This window comes from Passer domesticus, chromosome 3 (assembly GCF_036417665.1).
Source record: "Passer domesticus isolate bPasDom1 chromosome 3, bPasDom1.hap1, whole genome shotgun sequence".
Taxonomy (NCBI): Eukaryota; Metazoa; Chordata; class Aves; order Passeriformes; family Passeridae; genus Passer; species Passer domesticus.
The window spans coordinates 67,391,775-67,408,707 of NC_087476.1; the positions used below are offsets into that span (position 1 = coordinate 67,391,775).

Below are 16,933 nucleotides of genomic sequence, written 5' to 3' on the forward strand. Positions count from 1 at the left end.
TGTGGCCTACGCACCAAGGGGCTCTGAGCCTGTTGCATCATGTGGTCTAAGAGAAAATACCACCATATATTTGGCTCTGTATATCAGGCCCTACTCTTCACTGATGTTCTTTTTAAAAATTAGGTGAAGAGAGTATTGAAAAGAGAACAAACAAAAAGCAGTTTGAGCTATTGGAGTTGCATATCGGATGACTGAATTCTGTGCAGCTTCAAATACAGGTTTAGAAAACATGCACAAGCATAAGTGTGTTTTGAGACTCTCATGAACCTCCTGCCACAGTGTAATTACATTGCCAGAAACCTCCATATCTGACAAACTAAGAGATTTAAAAATTGCATAGGTCTGTATGATAGGGTGAAATTGTTGTATTCCTAGATTTGAATTTATCTTAGAAACACTTAAAATAATAAAAGACACTCTAACATTAAAATTCACATTCACAGAGTCTTTGAGAAAAACAATTATGCATACATTTACAAACTTAAAGGTATATTTAGTGCTCAGCTGAGAAGGTCTCTGGGAGAGGAAGAGTGAACTTTTGTCCTCCAGATTTTTATGCTCCTTCCTGTAATTATAGTGATATACAGCTTTTATGTTAAAAACGTGCACTTTGGATGTCAGGAAACAGTGATATCTGCCAGAGCATTGAAGTGTACTGCACTCTGCTGAATGCAAACATGCAGAAGTGTAAAAAAAAAAAAAAACCCTAAAAAATTAAATGTGCCAAATACCCTGTTTGCACTTAATTAAGAAGTTGAACTGCAGTGTTTTTCTGAACGTTTTCATTGCTCTGAGCAACACTAGAGGGAGCTGAATACTTAAATTGCCACTTTCCATTCATAAATATGACACTGAAATACAGGGAGGGTTTTGTCTTCCCCCTGCCATTGTTTTCCTGCAGCTACCAAATTGGTATTAAAGTAAAATTACCAAATTGTGTATGAAAGCCTCCACTTACATCAATCTCCTTCAAGTTTCTTGTCAAAGATACTTTTAGTAGTAGAAGGATAGCACAGTGGTATCGAGTGATTCTTCTTTAATCACAATGGTAATTTTTAATGTGTGTTTTTAAAACCTGTTGGGATTTGAAATTGTGAGATGATAATCACAAAGTTCCTAGGAGAATAAAGTGCATGACTTTCCAGACATGACATGAAAATGAAAAGCATATAATAATGCTGGGGGCACCCATCAGTGCCTTCTCCTCCTTGTACAGTTCCGTACTGACAGCTGAATTTCTAAACCTCACAAGTGGGAGAACATCAAAATGAGAAATTGTGGGTTCTTTTACTTTACAAGAGTAGCTCAAGAAAGGAGATGAGGGATGTACAGGCAAAGTTTTGGTCATAGTTGAACTCTTGAGGCCATGCCATGCCATACAACCTGATATTCTGGTGACAATGCTCCTCACCTGCCACATCCAGCAGCACTGGCTACTCGGCAGCAGCCTGCACCCACAGTTTGACAGGTCTGAAGTTCTGGGTCTGGGCAGTAGTGCACGGCTGTGTTGCCTCAGCAGGCTTACCAAGATAATGAAAACAAAAGTGACTGTCTAAAAGTGGAAATAAAATGTAGAAGAAAAAGGGCTTGTACACTCTCTACTGGAGTAGAGGCAAAGTAGTCTTTGATTTCCTTTCTTTAGACTTGCAGCTTCATTTTCTGTTTGTAAAAGGCTTTTCAAGAGGAGAGGCTGTCTGTTGACATTACTTACCTGATAATTCCAAGTCTTTGACAAAAGTCTTTATACTGAGATCTCAGTTATTACATTTTTATTTTGCATATGAGTATGAGCACAGCTGCAATTTTTACTCTAGTGCAACTAGTGTGACCCAAAGTAAGGATGTCTGTTTATGAAAACTTCTGTGATTTGAATAAAACTTAGCAGAAGCTAGGTGTCATTTCTGTATCTTGCGAACACTTGTGACTCAAAAGCCTAGGCTGGATCTCAGTACGGTCTGTAACACTGTTCAAAAATAGTTTGGCATGGTTCCTCCTTTTAAAGAACCTCTGGAAGACAAAATGCAATGTGTGAATGAATGAATGAGCAGGAGAAGACAGCTCTGCTTGCCAGAAATGTAGAGTGTTCCATCTTTTTGATGTGGGTTTTTTTTTTTCCCTCTGCTACTATTTGGGAAACCTAGGCAACCAGATTTGAGTGCTGCTAATATTTTGGTACCTGAAGAAATTGTGAGGAGTTAAACATCATGTTCCAGCTAGAATTTGGTTTAAAGACTTTGTGAGGCAAATTCAATCTTTTTAAAATATCTTGTTATTGCTACTTCTTTGTAATTTCCAGGGTGATATAAAAGTATTCATAGTCTGTGAAAATTATCGCAGTTTAAATGAATTACTAGCTTAATGGATGAATGAATGGCTGTGCAGAAGTTAAAATTATTCTTTGGTTTAGTTAATTAAATACATTTTATAGAAGGTGATTATTACTTTGAACAGTGATATCTGCTTTTGTGATGATATTTAATAGTAAACCTGCCTTCAGTGAAATAAACTCATTAGATTGTATGAATTTGTGTCATCTGCTACTTAGGTTCTTTATACCTTTAAAAACAGTGGTTTAAAACTGTGAAGTTTTGCTAACTTCTTTGTTTCTAAATTAGGTCTCCTTGTGCCTTTTGCTTTACAAATAGTAATCAGTGTTAGAAATTAGAAGCTGAGCTAATGGTTCTGCACTACAGTTTAGGGGTAAAGTGACATACAGTCCAGCTTTTGACAAATATCACAGTTTGCTAGTGGTGTGCTTATTTCTGGTTTGCTTTCACTTGATGTACTCGTACTATGATGAACACTGGATCCAGTCCTAATTGTAATAAGCATATGTAGTGCTCCATATTGCAATTGTCTGAAATCCTCTTCATGCTACCTATTTTACAGTGGTTAAGATGAATACACAAATAAATATGTGTTCCTGCCATTGGGTAGTTAGTCTTGTAGGTTTTTACAGATTACAATTAAACTTTGCATGGCCATTTATTACGTTGTATGGCTTTCTCATATTTGCTTGTCTCATGTTAGCTTCTGCTGTTTTCAAAAATACAGCACTTTCTGTCTTATGGCAGAGATTTTCTTGTGAGGAAATTGAAAAAGCAGTCTATAGCAGTGGTTTTTTTCTGATTTTTCCCCTAAAGAGTACTAACTTGCATCTTAATCTGATGTTGCCATGTGAAGGATAATAAAGTAGATAAAATGGGACTTTATGTATTGCAGCTTTACTGGTACACCAGAAGGCCAGGATGGAGCGACTTCAACGAGAACTTGAGGTTCAAAAGAAAAAGTTGGATAAACTAAAATCAGAGGTCAATGAAATGGAGAATAATCTAACACGAAGGCGCCTGAAAAGATCGAATTCTGTTTCCCAAATTCCATCAGTAAGTTGAAACGTCTGTAGGGTATAAACTTAAACCACAGGTGTGGTCTGTCACAATAAACTGAAGGAAGACTTGTTCATATATTGACACTATACTAGGGACAGGCAGTATAGTTAGAATTAAGCTGGTGAACAGTGGAATTTGGAGTAAGGACTAAAAATGTGTCATTTAACCACAACCTTGCAGTTTGCTAATTGCTTTGTGAAGTACTGTTTTTAAAGGCAGTCACTGAAGGTTTGATGTGATAGTCTTTACAAGTTAATACTCGTACTGTTATCACACCAAGTGCTTTTTGGTCTTGTTGCATATACTGAGCTCAAAGAAACCAATTAATGCACCAGTTTTCAGTGATAGATGATCATCCATTGATCTGGTGGACCAGACCACTGGCTGTGCCCTGACTGAAGATTGGAATTGTTCAGTCCACTCTGAAGTCTCATGAGAGAGAACTATTCAGTAGGTCTGGAAGCTTTTTATAAGATTATGCTTGGATTAAAAGAAAGGTGGTCATTAGGGAAGATTCTTTTATCATCATTTGTGAAATAATTAAATGTTGTCTACCTATAAGTGAATGATAACCATTCATAAAATGGGGCAATTAGTCTAACAGGCAGATTTATTTTTTCAGCTGGAAGAAATGCAACAGTTAAGAAGTTGTAACAGACAGCTGCAGATAGACATAGATTGCCTAACCAAAGAGATTGATCTTTTTCAAGCAAGAGGTACAGTATGTTTTAGTACATCAGTAACTGTAAATGTTGATTTTTTTTTTCACTATCCACATGTTTCAAAAAAGTCTGTGTCATAAATGATGGATATATGCACTTTTTGAAAAATCATCACATTAGTTTGAGTGAAACCATGGCAGTAACTGTCTTTAAATCCTGTTGTTTTTGTTGGCCATATGACTTTCCTAATTCCACAGTCATTCCTATTTCATACTTGGCTCAGAAGAGAGAAGTTGTGATGCCATTTATTTATTAAATGCTGGGGGTGGGGGGGAATCTGATTATCTGAGTATCAAAGAAAAAGAGTAAGTTTATTGAATGATGCATCTCTACCTGTGTGTTCATCTCTCTCTTTTGTCTTCCACCTCTGTCTGTATTTAGCCTCTCAAGTTAGCAAATACAAAGTGTGGTTGTAACTTCCAGTGTACTCTGCTTTCCTTGTCTGCAGGGTCACAGCCTGTGGTCATGGGGGTGAAATTATGAGACAGCTGAGCCAGTTCAAGAACTGCCAACAAGAAACCCTCTCTCTTCCTGCTTCTCTCTCTTGCCATTTACTGAGCTCTGGCTCTGTATTAGTTTTTTAGACCCTTTGCAGAGCTGATTCTGTTCACAAGCCAAGCTAAAACTTGCATTGCTGGAAAAGCTTGTTACAGCTGATGTGAGGGAGAGGCACGGGAAGGGAGAACTGAGATAGTGAGAGGGAAGAAATTGATACTTCTCATTTTCAGAAGCAGTGAGCTGTTAGATCAGTTGGGACATGAGCCACAAAAGTTCTGCTTCAGACACTGTACCTGCAGTTCAGGAAAAGGCAGACTAGTGTGCTGAGTGTAATGCTACACTAAAAACCTTAGCTTAAATAGAGTAAATAGTGGGTGGTTGGTTTGGTTTTTTTTTTTTCATGTTACAGTAAATTGCTTTTATAATTTCCTCCTGAGTTTTAATTCTAAGCATGTATAATACACTGCATAGTAGGTAAGATATCTCTGAGTATAGTTGCAATTTGGAAAAAGTCAGATAAGATTTACTAACAAAATGATCTTAAAGAGTAGCAGAAAAAGATACCTTTAAAGGAGTATAGTTTGCTAGATATTGTCTCTGACTTTTCTTGATACTGCATATTTTGGGCGATAAGTTTGTTAAGGTGTATTGTTGAAATCACTGATATCTCAATTAGGTCTGTATTGACACCTTGATATAAAAGGTGGTAAATGAATAATAGTATTGTTACAGAATTACTGCCAGAAAAAACTGATATGCCTCCCTACTCAAGTTTATTTTTTTAAACTGCTGCACTTTTTTTTTTTATTTTTAGGACCACATTTTAATCCCAGCGCTATTCATAATTTTTACGATAATATTGGATTTCTTGGTCCCGTGCCACCAAAACCCAAAGGTATTGTATTGATAAAATTTGGATTTGATACAAATACCTGGTTTGTATCTAATATCAAGTTCTAATTAACAAATCTTGTTTAACTGTTGAATTGAAATAGATTGCTTCAAAAGCATACAAACCTTGCATTTTATTTGTATTGGCAGTAAGTATGCTTCTGTTTGCTCTTGTTTCCTCTCTTCATACATTCTTACATTCAGGAAAGAGAACTATATTAAATGGGTTATGTTAAAGATGGATAATGTATTGTAAGGCAGTTTATGTAATGGAAGCATCCATCTTTCTCTGAAAATGAGCCTGAGGTACATTGCTTAGGGACCAGTGAAACTCACTTAGATGCCTTCACCATCATCCATAGCAAAGAGTAGATTTATTTACATGTAGTACCAACTCAGGTTGCTTACCTTCACTGAAATTCATGGTTACTGTAGAATTTGTATTAGCAAGTTAGATGAAAGCCTCTTCTGACTATTGGTAAATACAGTTCTAGGTAGTTGAACAGGAAGGTAGTGCAGAGCAGTAGGGCAGTCAGTATTGCTGAGTATTAGCCACTCTTAAGCATTCTACTTATCATTAAGTGTGCACATTACTTGCTTTTTCCCCTCTCAGGATGTCAAACAAAGCAGAACAATTTTTTGTATTTTACATAAAGCAGAGAATTAATTCAGCTTGTTTGGAACGTCATTATTCTGTGAGTTTAGGCAGACCACCTCATGAAACACGGAGATAATCCACAGGTGTTTCTGTGCAGTCTTTCTGTCCTGGAAGTTCTCCACATAATATAGATGTGTGTGTTTAATTGTCCTTGGAGTGTGCAGTAACTGTTGTTAAGAATATCATCTTGGAGGTTTCTGACAGTTCTGCATTGTAAAATAGTCTAGATAAATTGAACTTTTTGTCCTGCAGATCTTTTGCAACACTTCCAAGCTGATACTGTTTTTCATGCATTATAAAGCACTTTTTATCCTTTGTTACCTGAGCTGGTAGTGAAAATTCTACAAATTTTCATACAAATTCCTATTAGACTCATTTTACAACTGAACCATGAAGAACTTGTAAATTCTGTCAGTTATGTAATTCCTTTTATAATAAATAAAAACTAACCTGTCAAAGAAGAAAACTTAAATTACTTTTCTTGGACTAGTTGTCAACATTTCTATTGGCTTATCTTTTAGGAACTCACAAATTTAAGTGTTTCATTCAATCTGTTTTGAAAATACAAAATTGACCCTGACTGCTTTATAAAGCTCTAAATTCTTTCTATCAATTATCTTTCTTTTCTTCTTTTTTTTTTTAAGTATCACTGTTGTATCTTAGTTGTTCATTAACTTTAATTTTAATTTCATTTTAAGCTTCAATTTAGCTATTATGTAGGCTTTGACTTAAAGCAGAATTACTGCTGTTCACAAAAGAACAAAAATAATTCTTGGACCTGTGATCAGTACTGTTGTACTTCTGGAGCTCTTGCTGTCATTTTGCAGCAATTGCTGTTGCTGATGGGATGTTTTCCAGATGAAATAATGGGCTGAAAGGATTTTGCAGTTGCCTAAACCAGGGAACCCCTAACTTGAGAATCTCTCTTTTCTTCCTTTTCATTCCTTTTCTCTCTTCTTCTTTTCTCTTTTAAAATAGTTGAAGATTACTGTCTAACACATCATGCAAAAAGATGTGTTGGTGTAGCTGGGATGATTACTCTGTAGCATGGCAGAGCCAGGCAATGGTTTTTTTTAGTACATCTGCCTGCTGAGCTGGCTTGAAGAACTGCTACCTTCTTTCTAGAATCAAAAAGTTTGATATGTCAGAGGGTTACAAAGCACATACTTCTTGTCATAATGAATTTTAGACCACTTCATAGACCTCAGACTTCTAAATCTTGTCCATGTTTCCTGTGCTGATTAATCTGCAAATTTTATCTCCTTTTTATGTGGTAGCTTTGAACTGAGGGAAGAAAGGGAAAAAAGCAGAGTTAAGGGATGGGAAACTTGATTTTTGTACTTTTGTACTTTTACCTTGAGCCTTTTAGCTGACCTACAATCAAGCTGTAATTAACGGGGTGGTAAAAACCTGCTTCTGTCACTTGTAATAACTATGCTGTTCTTAGAGGAACAAGATAGTTCTCAGTTACTGGAAAAAAAAAATCTCAAAATTCTTTCCATGCTGTTTTAAGTTAGTAACTGCTTATCTTATCTCTTCCATGTCACAGATCAGAGGTCCATTGTGAAAACACCAAAGACTGTTCCAGACACAGATGAAGATGAGGGAGCTCAGTGGAGTTGTACCGCCTGTACTTTTTTAAATCATCCGGCCTTAAATCGCTGTGAACAGTGTGAAATGCCCAGGCATTTCTGAGCCAACAGGCCCATTACCTTCTGTAGAACCATAGCAAACGTACAAGGAATTGTCCAGGCATTGGGGGGCAAAAAAAGCATTTATGCATAGGATTTTGTAAAATGGAAGGTGTGACAAGATGGTGTTTTGCTATTGTTAAATGTCAGCCCACAGAGCAAGCAATACCTCAGAGTTGTGTCACAGGCAGTTGGCGCTGATCGGCTGAAGGGCAATCTGCTGAGAGCCTCGCCAGCTGCCTGAACCATGTACAGTATTACAGTAACACACACCGTGTTCAGTGCCTGGGTGTTGCCCATCCTCTTCTCTGCCCCGATGTCACTACTGAATTTGACAGGGGAAAGGAATAGAGTGCTAGTGTTTTTGTTTTCAGAGCTTTCAGTGAAACACTACATGCACAAAGGAGATCTTAAAAGGAACAAGGTTTAAATATTTAAACTGTTTGCTGCCACATAGTGCCTTTGATAAAGGGAAGAACTTCACAAATCAGTGGTACTCTTTGCCTTGTCTTCCCTGAAAACATCTCTGTGAAGCCAGAAATCAGTACAATCACATCTAAAGATGAAAAGGAAAAACTGCATGCGTTGTCTGTACAATACACACAGTGAAATACCCCAAAGCTTTTCCTACTGTACATAGCTCTAGAGCTTGCTTTAAGTGATTTCTTTTCCTCACCTTTATTATTTTCTTGTACTTCTGTATGTATAGTGTAATAGTCTTTTTGTTAACTTTCTTTTTTTCCCTTTAAGTGATTTAGCACGATCATGTCCCTTTTTTTAAGCTTTTATCTGAGAGAAGCAATGCCTTAAAATAAGAGCATTAGTAAGAAACTATGCACAAAATAGCTTTCCTCTGCTCGTTCTGTACATTGCTCTTGTAAATGCTGATGATCTGTGAAGACCTGCAGATGCAGCGTGGTAAAAGTGCAGGAAAAGTTGGAAGAGTTATGCATATAGTTCACTCTGTACACTGAGTTTTACGGTGGGTGACACAAAGGGAGCATTTTGTCTGGTGTGAGGAAACTTTATACTAGGAAACTTTCAACCCACCAACAGATCAGCATCCGAGTTAAGCTTGCTTCATCTGCTGGGGGTCTTGCAGACTCCTGAAGAGAGATTCATTGGGGAAATATATAAAGTGCCAAAATCAACAGCAGCAGCATCGTACGGCTTTGTTCAAGGACTTTAAATGCTTTCCTGTTTTGGCAGCCAGTTTCTAAACATGACTTTGTGGTGAAGTCTCATATTTATATAAAACAAGGATAGCAATATTTAGGACAACTGAAATAAAGGCTGGAAAAGAGAAATCAAACAGACTTGAACACTGAAGCAACCTCAAGCATCTCTTTTATTTTGATGATCTATTTTTTTAAGGAAAATACTCACATGATCGGGGATGTATGTAACTGAGATCAAGGAAATGGAATTCCAGTACAATATGCATGAAAGACGGCACACAAAGAATTATGTAGCAGCAGCACTTAGCGTGAGGCTGGAGGGAGTGCTAACCATGTAGCAAGAGACAAAGTAGACTGTCACCCACTGTAAACGTCTGCCAGTGGACACTTTTATTAGGAGTTTTACAAGTGATCTATGTGAATGCATAGAGGCCTTTGTTTTGAAGGCTTTGCAATTTTTTTTATGTGGGAAGAAAATGTCAATCCCAGGTAATTAGGCAGTAGACCCAAAGCACTTGCATTCAACGCATTTTGTTTATAAAATGAGGCCTTGTTTTTCAGCTTCATCTGCAGTTCTATGTGAAGATTGACAAATCAGTTTTTACCTGTTTATTAATAAAACTTAATTTGGATATCTTGAGTTGATGGTTTTGTGATTTAGTTGGGTAAACTGCCTTTGTAACAGATAAGTTATTTATAAAAATTAAAAAAAAATATATTCTAATGTTTTCTTTTGTGATTTGTTTGCTTTTTCTATGCTGTGGAGCAACAGAAAACTCAACGGAACAATAAGCATTAACAGTATTAAAAGTAGGCTGATTTCTTATGACCAGAGTTTTTATTTAAGCCTTTGTTTTGTTGAACCTTGTCTCTCCTGCCATGCGTTACTCTGTTTAATTCCAATTCAGTGAGCATAAGGAATGTATTTCGTAAAATTGCACTGACAAGATTGTTTTCTGACCAAGACCCACTCATTTATTCATAAAGCAATAAGCTAGACACAGCCTGTTTTTACTTCCTGCTTCTGTGGTTTATGATTTTTAAAATGTTTTTCTAAATCAAAATGGGCAGCTGCTTTGTGGTGACAGATGACAGACTTGATATAAGCAAAGTTTAAGGATGAATATGGTTAAACTGGTATCTTGGTGCTATGGATATAAATGCTGTGAGATGTGGAGTGTTCTTGACATGTCTTTCCCACATGGACCCCGTCAAAGTAGATATTTGTTATGTGGAATTGAGCTTTCCTGAGACATACTGATGCTGTATAAAAGGCCTTCAGGGGACATCTATAAACTGATTTACCAAAAAAAAAAATTAGCTACAGATGCAGAGAAAAAAATCCTTAATGCCTGTTATTCAACTAGTGGTCCATAATCTGCAACATGAGAAATAGTGGTTGGAGTGAGTGGGACTGAATTTATAATAGAAACACCAGTCATCTGAGGGATGGAAAGAGCATATTTGGAGAAATAGGTGAGATGGAATCCTGCTCATTCTGTGAAATGCGTAATTAATCTTTTCCCTGAATTTGAGTGTTTATTTTCAAAGGGAAAAAAATATTTGCATCCTTTTTCCAACTAGGTGTGCAGAGCCGTCTGCTCAAGATGAGTTTGTATTGGACAGCCTTTTCAGTAACTGATCCTGAAACAGTGGGATAAGAGAAATTATGTTTCCAGTGTCTATTCCAGACTTTTACCTTCCCCTTCAAGAGGTTTATATTCTTTGTGTACTTCAGGTCACGTATATCATCAGATAGTGCCATATCGATGTAGTGTGTCATGGGTTTCAGTTTGAGGGATGAACTAGAACTAGATTTCACTGCTGGAATTTTTTTCCTTGTGGAACATAAAACAATAAATACTTGCACCTTGTGTTTTTACATTTGTACTTTATCTTGGATGCTGATTTATGGTTTTTACTTTCCTGTACTGTCTTTTCAGGGATCTCTCTAAAAAAAGTACATGTGTGGGCAGAAGGGAGTACCCTTCTTGGCTTTCAGAGATGCTCCTGTTTACTTTTGTGAATGCTTAAGATTATCACTTGGTCAGGTTTCAGAACTGGGATAGCTTTAGAAATGTAGCAGCAAAACAGAGGTGGTACTGACTGGGCTGCTGTGTGACATCAGCTCTGTGGAACTGACTTCAGGTCACCTTGCTGCTTTATAGATGTGTTAGAAAAAGGTTTGTCTTGTGCAGTCTCCAATCAGTAGAGCTGTTCTGTTGTCCAGGAGCGTGGCCAGGTGTGGCACCCGTGAAATTCGGTTTAATTGTGAGATTCAAGATCTTCAGTCTCAAGCTAATGATAAAACTGTGTGGTCAGTATTCATGCCTGTCTATTTGCTTTATTTATGTGGATTTAATCAGTTTTGTGGTCTTGAAATGTCTACCTTCAGCGTGTTTTGTAGAAGACTGCGGGAAAAGTGTCCTTATCAGTGCTATATTCCTTCAGTCAAATTCCTCTCACTTGAATATATATTGGAGCCTGGACACAAATTAAAGGAAGACTTGATTAAAGATGTAGAAGAGATATTAGAGAAAAGTCATCTATTGTAATCTACTATTTACTCTTTTCAATATTCTTTGGTATTCTAAAATGGGAGTTTTGCTACAAAGCAGTGGCAGAAACTTTTCGGTATGGTTAACAGGATATGTAGTGCAGCATGTGAATGTGCAGCAGTTATTACTTATGTTTAATTATAACTTTAGCAAGAAAATAATTTGATATTTTATCTCATATTTGTTAAAAATGCCCTGATCAGTTGAACAGCAAATACAAATTAAACTTTAGATTACTTTCATTGGCACAGAGTGGAATAATTATAGTGCATTCCTTTTTCAAGCCTGTCTGCTTGAATAGCTCTTTTATTGCTAATTTTGAGGAACAGTCTTTGATTTTATGTAGTCCAGAATGCCTTGTGAGGTTCATATTTTGTGTAAAATACTTTAAAAGTATGGAGAGAGAACAGGAAGAGTTAGTATGAAATGTTTGGGAGCTTCAGGCTCTATAACAAGCTTAAATGCTGCAGGAGCAATTGGGAGTGGTGGTGAACATTGAAAATTCAATTTTGACTTTTTGATATGATTCTTTAGTTTTAATTTGTTTCTTTTTCTTTCTGCAGTTCTGTATGGATGGCATCTACAGTAGAACTCAAACAGTGCTGCCTTCAGAGGCACTGAGTAAAAGTCTCGGAAGTTCTTGATTCAGTCAAGAATTCAGACGTTCATTTTCAGCAGTGCATATAATTATGCTTTCATCACAAAATAAATATTTTAATATTTAATCAAAATATAACAATCTTCAGCCAGTGCAGTGCTGCTGCAGGCATGAGTTTAGCTGATTATTTTTCCCAGTGTCCTGTTCTCTTCATGGATTTGATTTGCAGATACCCGTGTGTACGTACAGAGGACTTTGAGCCAAAATGATTGATTATCTACAGGGGTTCAAACTGCCTATGATTTGCGAGTTCATTTAAAATAACAAAACGCTATCATATCACATGTGAGTGCAGATTTTAAAGGTGAAAAGTAACATCTCAATTAAAGTACTACTAAAGCATTTGAAGTTACTTTAAAAAACAGTTCCACTTTTTCAGGGGGTACATTGTTATGGCTTTGAATTCTGTCACTGCTTTTTTTCACACTGTTTACAGGGGCATGGTGCCAAAATAATTTTGATGTAGCTGATATGGTAACAAATGGAGATGCTGCATATTAAGCATTTTAGTGTGTGCTTTTAGTATTAGTAGATATCAGCAGACCTTATCAGTTTATAAAGCCTATAAACTTTACTTAAATTCAGGTTCCCCTTGCAAGTGATGGAAGGTCCAAGGCTAAAGAATGCAGTGTTGGAGACGTCAAGGAAATGGACTGAGGAATTCTGTGCCCTTTGTTCTCTGTGTACAGCAGCAGGTGCTGTTGCTTTCCCTGCACCCAGCTGTAACATGCAAAATAAAATGTGTCCAGCAGAAGGCCTCAGAGCTGGATAGGCTTTGTTGGAGTCAGGAACTTGGGACATTACGTGAGAGAAATGCTGGTGTCACCACTGCATCTGCTGGCAGGGACAGCCATGTCTCCATTGTCTGCCGAGGTCTTGCATTTGCCACGTTTCATGATGTGCCAAGGAAAAATTCCCAAGGTTTTCCTGAGGGAAGGAAGTTGGAAGTGAGTCCCTGCAGTTCCTCGTCTGGCTGGCACACAGCTGCTTACTCACAAAAGGGAAGAGGTGCCTGCATGTTATTCATGAGGGGTTATTCAGCCTCTGTGGTTTTGGAGGTTGGACACTGATTCCTTAAAAGAGAGAATTCCTTTGTGCTCTCAAAAGAACAGCCCATGTATCATTGGTTCTGGGTTAGCTTTGTACCATCGTATTGCAACAATAAACCCATAAAAGCGGTGTTTCCTAATTTGGGTGGTAAATCTAGAAGTGAGTTTGAAAGAGGTTAATGAATGTTGATAGCTCTTCTGAGGTGACGGAAACATGATTCAGAGGAGAGAGTGAATGTGTGTATGTAATGAAAATTTAATGACAAAAGTTACTGTCCCAAAAGCTTTATTTAAAGAATTTGTTTTATAGCAATTTTATGTTGATCTAAGATGACAAGCAAAGCTTGTAATGTTTGCATGTACGTGATGTCTCTTATCAGCTGATATAAAAAAATATTTCACTTACAATCTACTATTCATGGTAGCAGTTCTGTACTTCATAGTTAGCTGTAAATAGTAAGTTGGGGGCCCTTTTTTGATTGTCAGTTTGTCTTTTTAATTTATTTTTAATATTTGCCTTCTCACGGGTTGTATCCTGTGTAGAACAAAATTGGATGGATGGACGGATGGATGGATGGACGGATGGATGGATGGATTTATTTTTTACAGAATCTTTTTGCAGCTGTGCTCTTGTTTATACTTGCTTTGTGTCTTCCTTTATTGTCATGGAGAGCTAGTGTTGCTCCATCTGGGGAGCTGCTGTTTGGCAGGAGGAAATGTTTGGGTGCATTTTGTCCCATCCCACTGCTCTGGGGCTGGTGCTGGCTGTGAGCCTGTGGACAGTAGTGAAAAAGTGTGAAATACTTAGGCCTTACAAAGCACTTGGCCAAAAGTATTGGAGAATCTTTGAATGGTTTGGGTTGGAAGGGACCTTAAAGCTCCTCTAGTTCCAACTTGCTCTGCCATAGGTGTGGACAGCTTCCACTGGACCAGAATGCTCCAAGCCCAGTCCAGCCTGGCCCTTGGTTTGTCCATCTCAGCAATATTGCTGTGTCACTGGCTCAGCTTCTAAAAGGTGATCTGGTCTTGTGCTTTGGCAGTGTGCAGAATGTGATCCCAGGATTTTGCCATTCGATGTGCCTTCATCTCTGCCTCTGTCTTTTCAGTTTTCTTTTTCTCCATCTCTAATTAGATACTTGAACAACCACTCAGGCCAAGTTTCCTATGTTTTGTTGCAGCTGCCCAGTAGCTAGAGTGCACATTTGGGTTAGAAGTAGGATTTATCTTTTGGGTTTTTTTCATGAGCCTTTTCCTTCCCTCTGTGTTTTGGGGCCAGAAATAAAATTTAAAGATAACCTGAGGAAAGAATATACTGTCTTCTGACAGAGATACCTGACACAGTTATGAAAAGATTGTCACGTGGCATCTTTTCTGCCAGCAAGGAAAGCTTTTTGGTATCCAATGTCTGTAGTTTATAGTTGCTGTCGTAGAGAGAATATTGGAGGCTGTCACTGGACACCCAGCTTGAAATTTGATGGCTTGTGGTTTGGTGCCCTGTCACAGACTTGTTTGGTAGCTTGGAGAAAGTCGTGCAGGTCCTTGTCTGTCTGATCCACAGCAGCAGTCTGGCCTCTTGCAGTGTTTGTTGTGCAATTCCACTGCAATTGAGGAAGCATTTGGAGGTGCATGCATCTTTTCTACTATGAATATTCCTGAGTATTAAGGTTTTGAAGAACTAGGGTGTTCAGTAGAAAATCCAACTGAGCTGCTGCTGGGTTTGAGGGGGTGACGGGGGGAAAGGCAGTGTGATGCTTGGCTTTGGGAGCTCTTCTTAATCCTTGGCACAGCTGCCCTGTATATGAGAAAGAAAATGTCTTGTTAGTGATTTTTGAGCTGAAGGACGTAACAAAAGCTTTTCCTCTTTAATAATGGTTAGTAGTATGGAGGGTTTTTTCCTGCTGAGCTTGATACTTTAAAATTAAATGGCTTAAACTTTCTGAAGCCCTAAGGAAACCGATGCTGGCCTGCCTGGCCACTGTTCTGCCGCCATGAGCTTCACTTCTGGCCCTGGCACTCTGGACTAAACGAAACAGAACAGCCAGCTAGCATGGCCAGGGGCTGAATTTCCTTTTGCTAGTGGACCCTCCAGCTGTCCTGATGGATCTCACCAACAAGTGCTTTTCTGCCAGCCCCACAGCCGTGGCCACCATGCTCCACACTGCAAGTGTGAAGTTTGCTCTGAAGAAACAGACTTCATCATTTTTCAAGGCAACTGTCATGTGTCCCAGTTCTCAGTGCTTCCTGAAAAAACAGTAGGGTTGAGTGATGGAGAGAGATACTTCACTACTGACATTATTTACTGTTTGCTCCCAACACAACTGTCAGGCATGGCTGTACCATGTGATGCCATGCTCAGAAATTTGTGTTCCGACTTTGAGAGCCCAAGTTCAAAGTGGACATAAGGTAAGTGGCATGCTAAGGTATGGCTTACATGGTTGCATAGAAAAGTGTCATCTACCTCCTGATCTATTGCTTCATGTTGGTTTTCATTCCCTTTCATTTCCTGTCTTTTCGTACTGTTCTTTTCCTGGACCAATCCCTGTATTTGGTAGCAGGGTTGAACCTCTTGATACTTGATTGTACACAGTGCTTGGGCTCAAGTCTTGAGTCAGCATCTCCATCTCACTTGTTCATCAGTCTTGTTCATGCCACCCCATGACAACCATGCTTTTCTCTTGGTTTTGAAACAGTTGTATGAGTCATAGTACTGGCCCCGAAGGTGGTGGGCTGCCGTGTGGGATTTCAGCTCAGTATCTTTTCATTTCACATGTGAAATTCATCTCATGAGACTGAGACAAAATGCATTAATAATGCTTCAGAGCGGGATTGCATCACCCTCAGCTGGAGGTGTCCTTGTTACTGGTTTGTAGGGCTACTCTCCAGGATGCTCCCGTTCTCTGTGGAGCTGTTAATGAGCTATGAATCCTGTCTTCTGGCATGGGAATGGCACACCCCTAGGGCTGACAGGGAATGGCTGATCTTGGCACTGCCCATCATTTGGTCACAGCTGCTGTTTCCTGCCTAGGGTGGAAGGGCTTTCACTTCTGTGGCCAAAAGGAAGTCGTTGGCAAGTGGTGATTAATAGTTTTTTCTGAATTTTGGTTTTATGATTCCAGATGAGTCTCAGGAAGGTAACACAGCTCATTTCACATCACAATTGGCTCCTGCTGTTACTGCCATGACCTAATTGTTTTTATTTTCATTTTAAGAGTAAAAGCATTTAAACCCAACCTTATAAAGACCAATGAATAAAACACACCAGTGAAAAAGCTGTGGCTGAGGGCTTGAGGTAGGTGGCACAAATTAGTTTGCTCAGAGGCTTGTTTTGTCAGTCATTATTCATCTGTTAGGAACTCCTGTGTGATGCTCTAAAGCATCAGCTGTCACTCATGTTTGACAGGGCCTGCTTTGTTGGATTTCCGCCACCCCAAGTGGTGGAAAATCCTGTTGTGTGTTTAGCTACAAAAGCTGCTCCATACCTGCAGGTTTTGTTGGCTGCCTCTGGTTGGTTTTCATGTGGTGTTTTGAGAGGGTGCCTGCCAGCTGTCAGGACACAGGCACAGTTAGCTCTCTCTGCACGTCTTTTAGCAGTAACGTGAGCCAGCACGCTTGCTGGCTTCTCCAGATGTTTTTTTTACAAA

General features: G+C 38.6%; 2 protein-coding genes across 3 annotated transcripts in view; one reads left to right on the forward strand and one right to left on the reverse strand.

Moving 5' to 3' along the window:
- Positions 1 to 9,751, forward strand: part of TAB2 (TGF-beta activated kinase 1 (MAP3K7) binding protein 2) — a 60,836-nt gene extending 51,085 nt beyond the window's left edge. For both annotated transcript variants that reach the window (XM_064413678.1, XM_064413679.1), the window contains exons 4-7: positions 3,223 to 3,383; positions 4,012 to 4,105; positions 5,424 to 5,504; positions 7,708 to 9,751. In XM_064413678.1, the coding sequence (XP_064269748.1) occupies positions 3,223 to 3,383; positions 4,012 to 4,105; positions 5,424 to 5,504; positions 7,708 to 7,853 (482 nt within the window). In that variant the 3' untranslated portion in view covers positions 7,854 to 9,751. The remainder of the gene's footprint in view (positions 1 to 3,222; positions 3,384 to 4,011; positions 4,106 to 5,423; positions 5,505 to 7,707) is intronic.
- ZC3H12D (zinc finger CCCH-type containing 12D) overlaps positions 9,228 to 16,933 on the reverse strand; it is a 29,254-nt gene continuing 21,548 nt past the window's right edge. The window contains exon 7 of the mRNA XM_064413681.1: positions 9,228 to 15,084. The gene's annotated coding sequence lies outside the window, so the exon portion shown is untranslated. The remainder of the gene's footprint in view (positions 15,085 to 16,933) is intronic.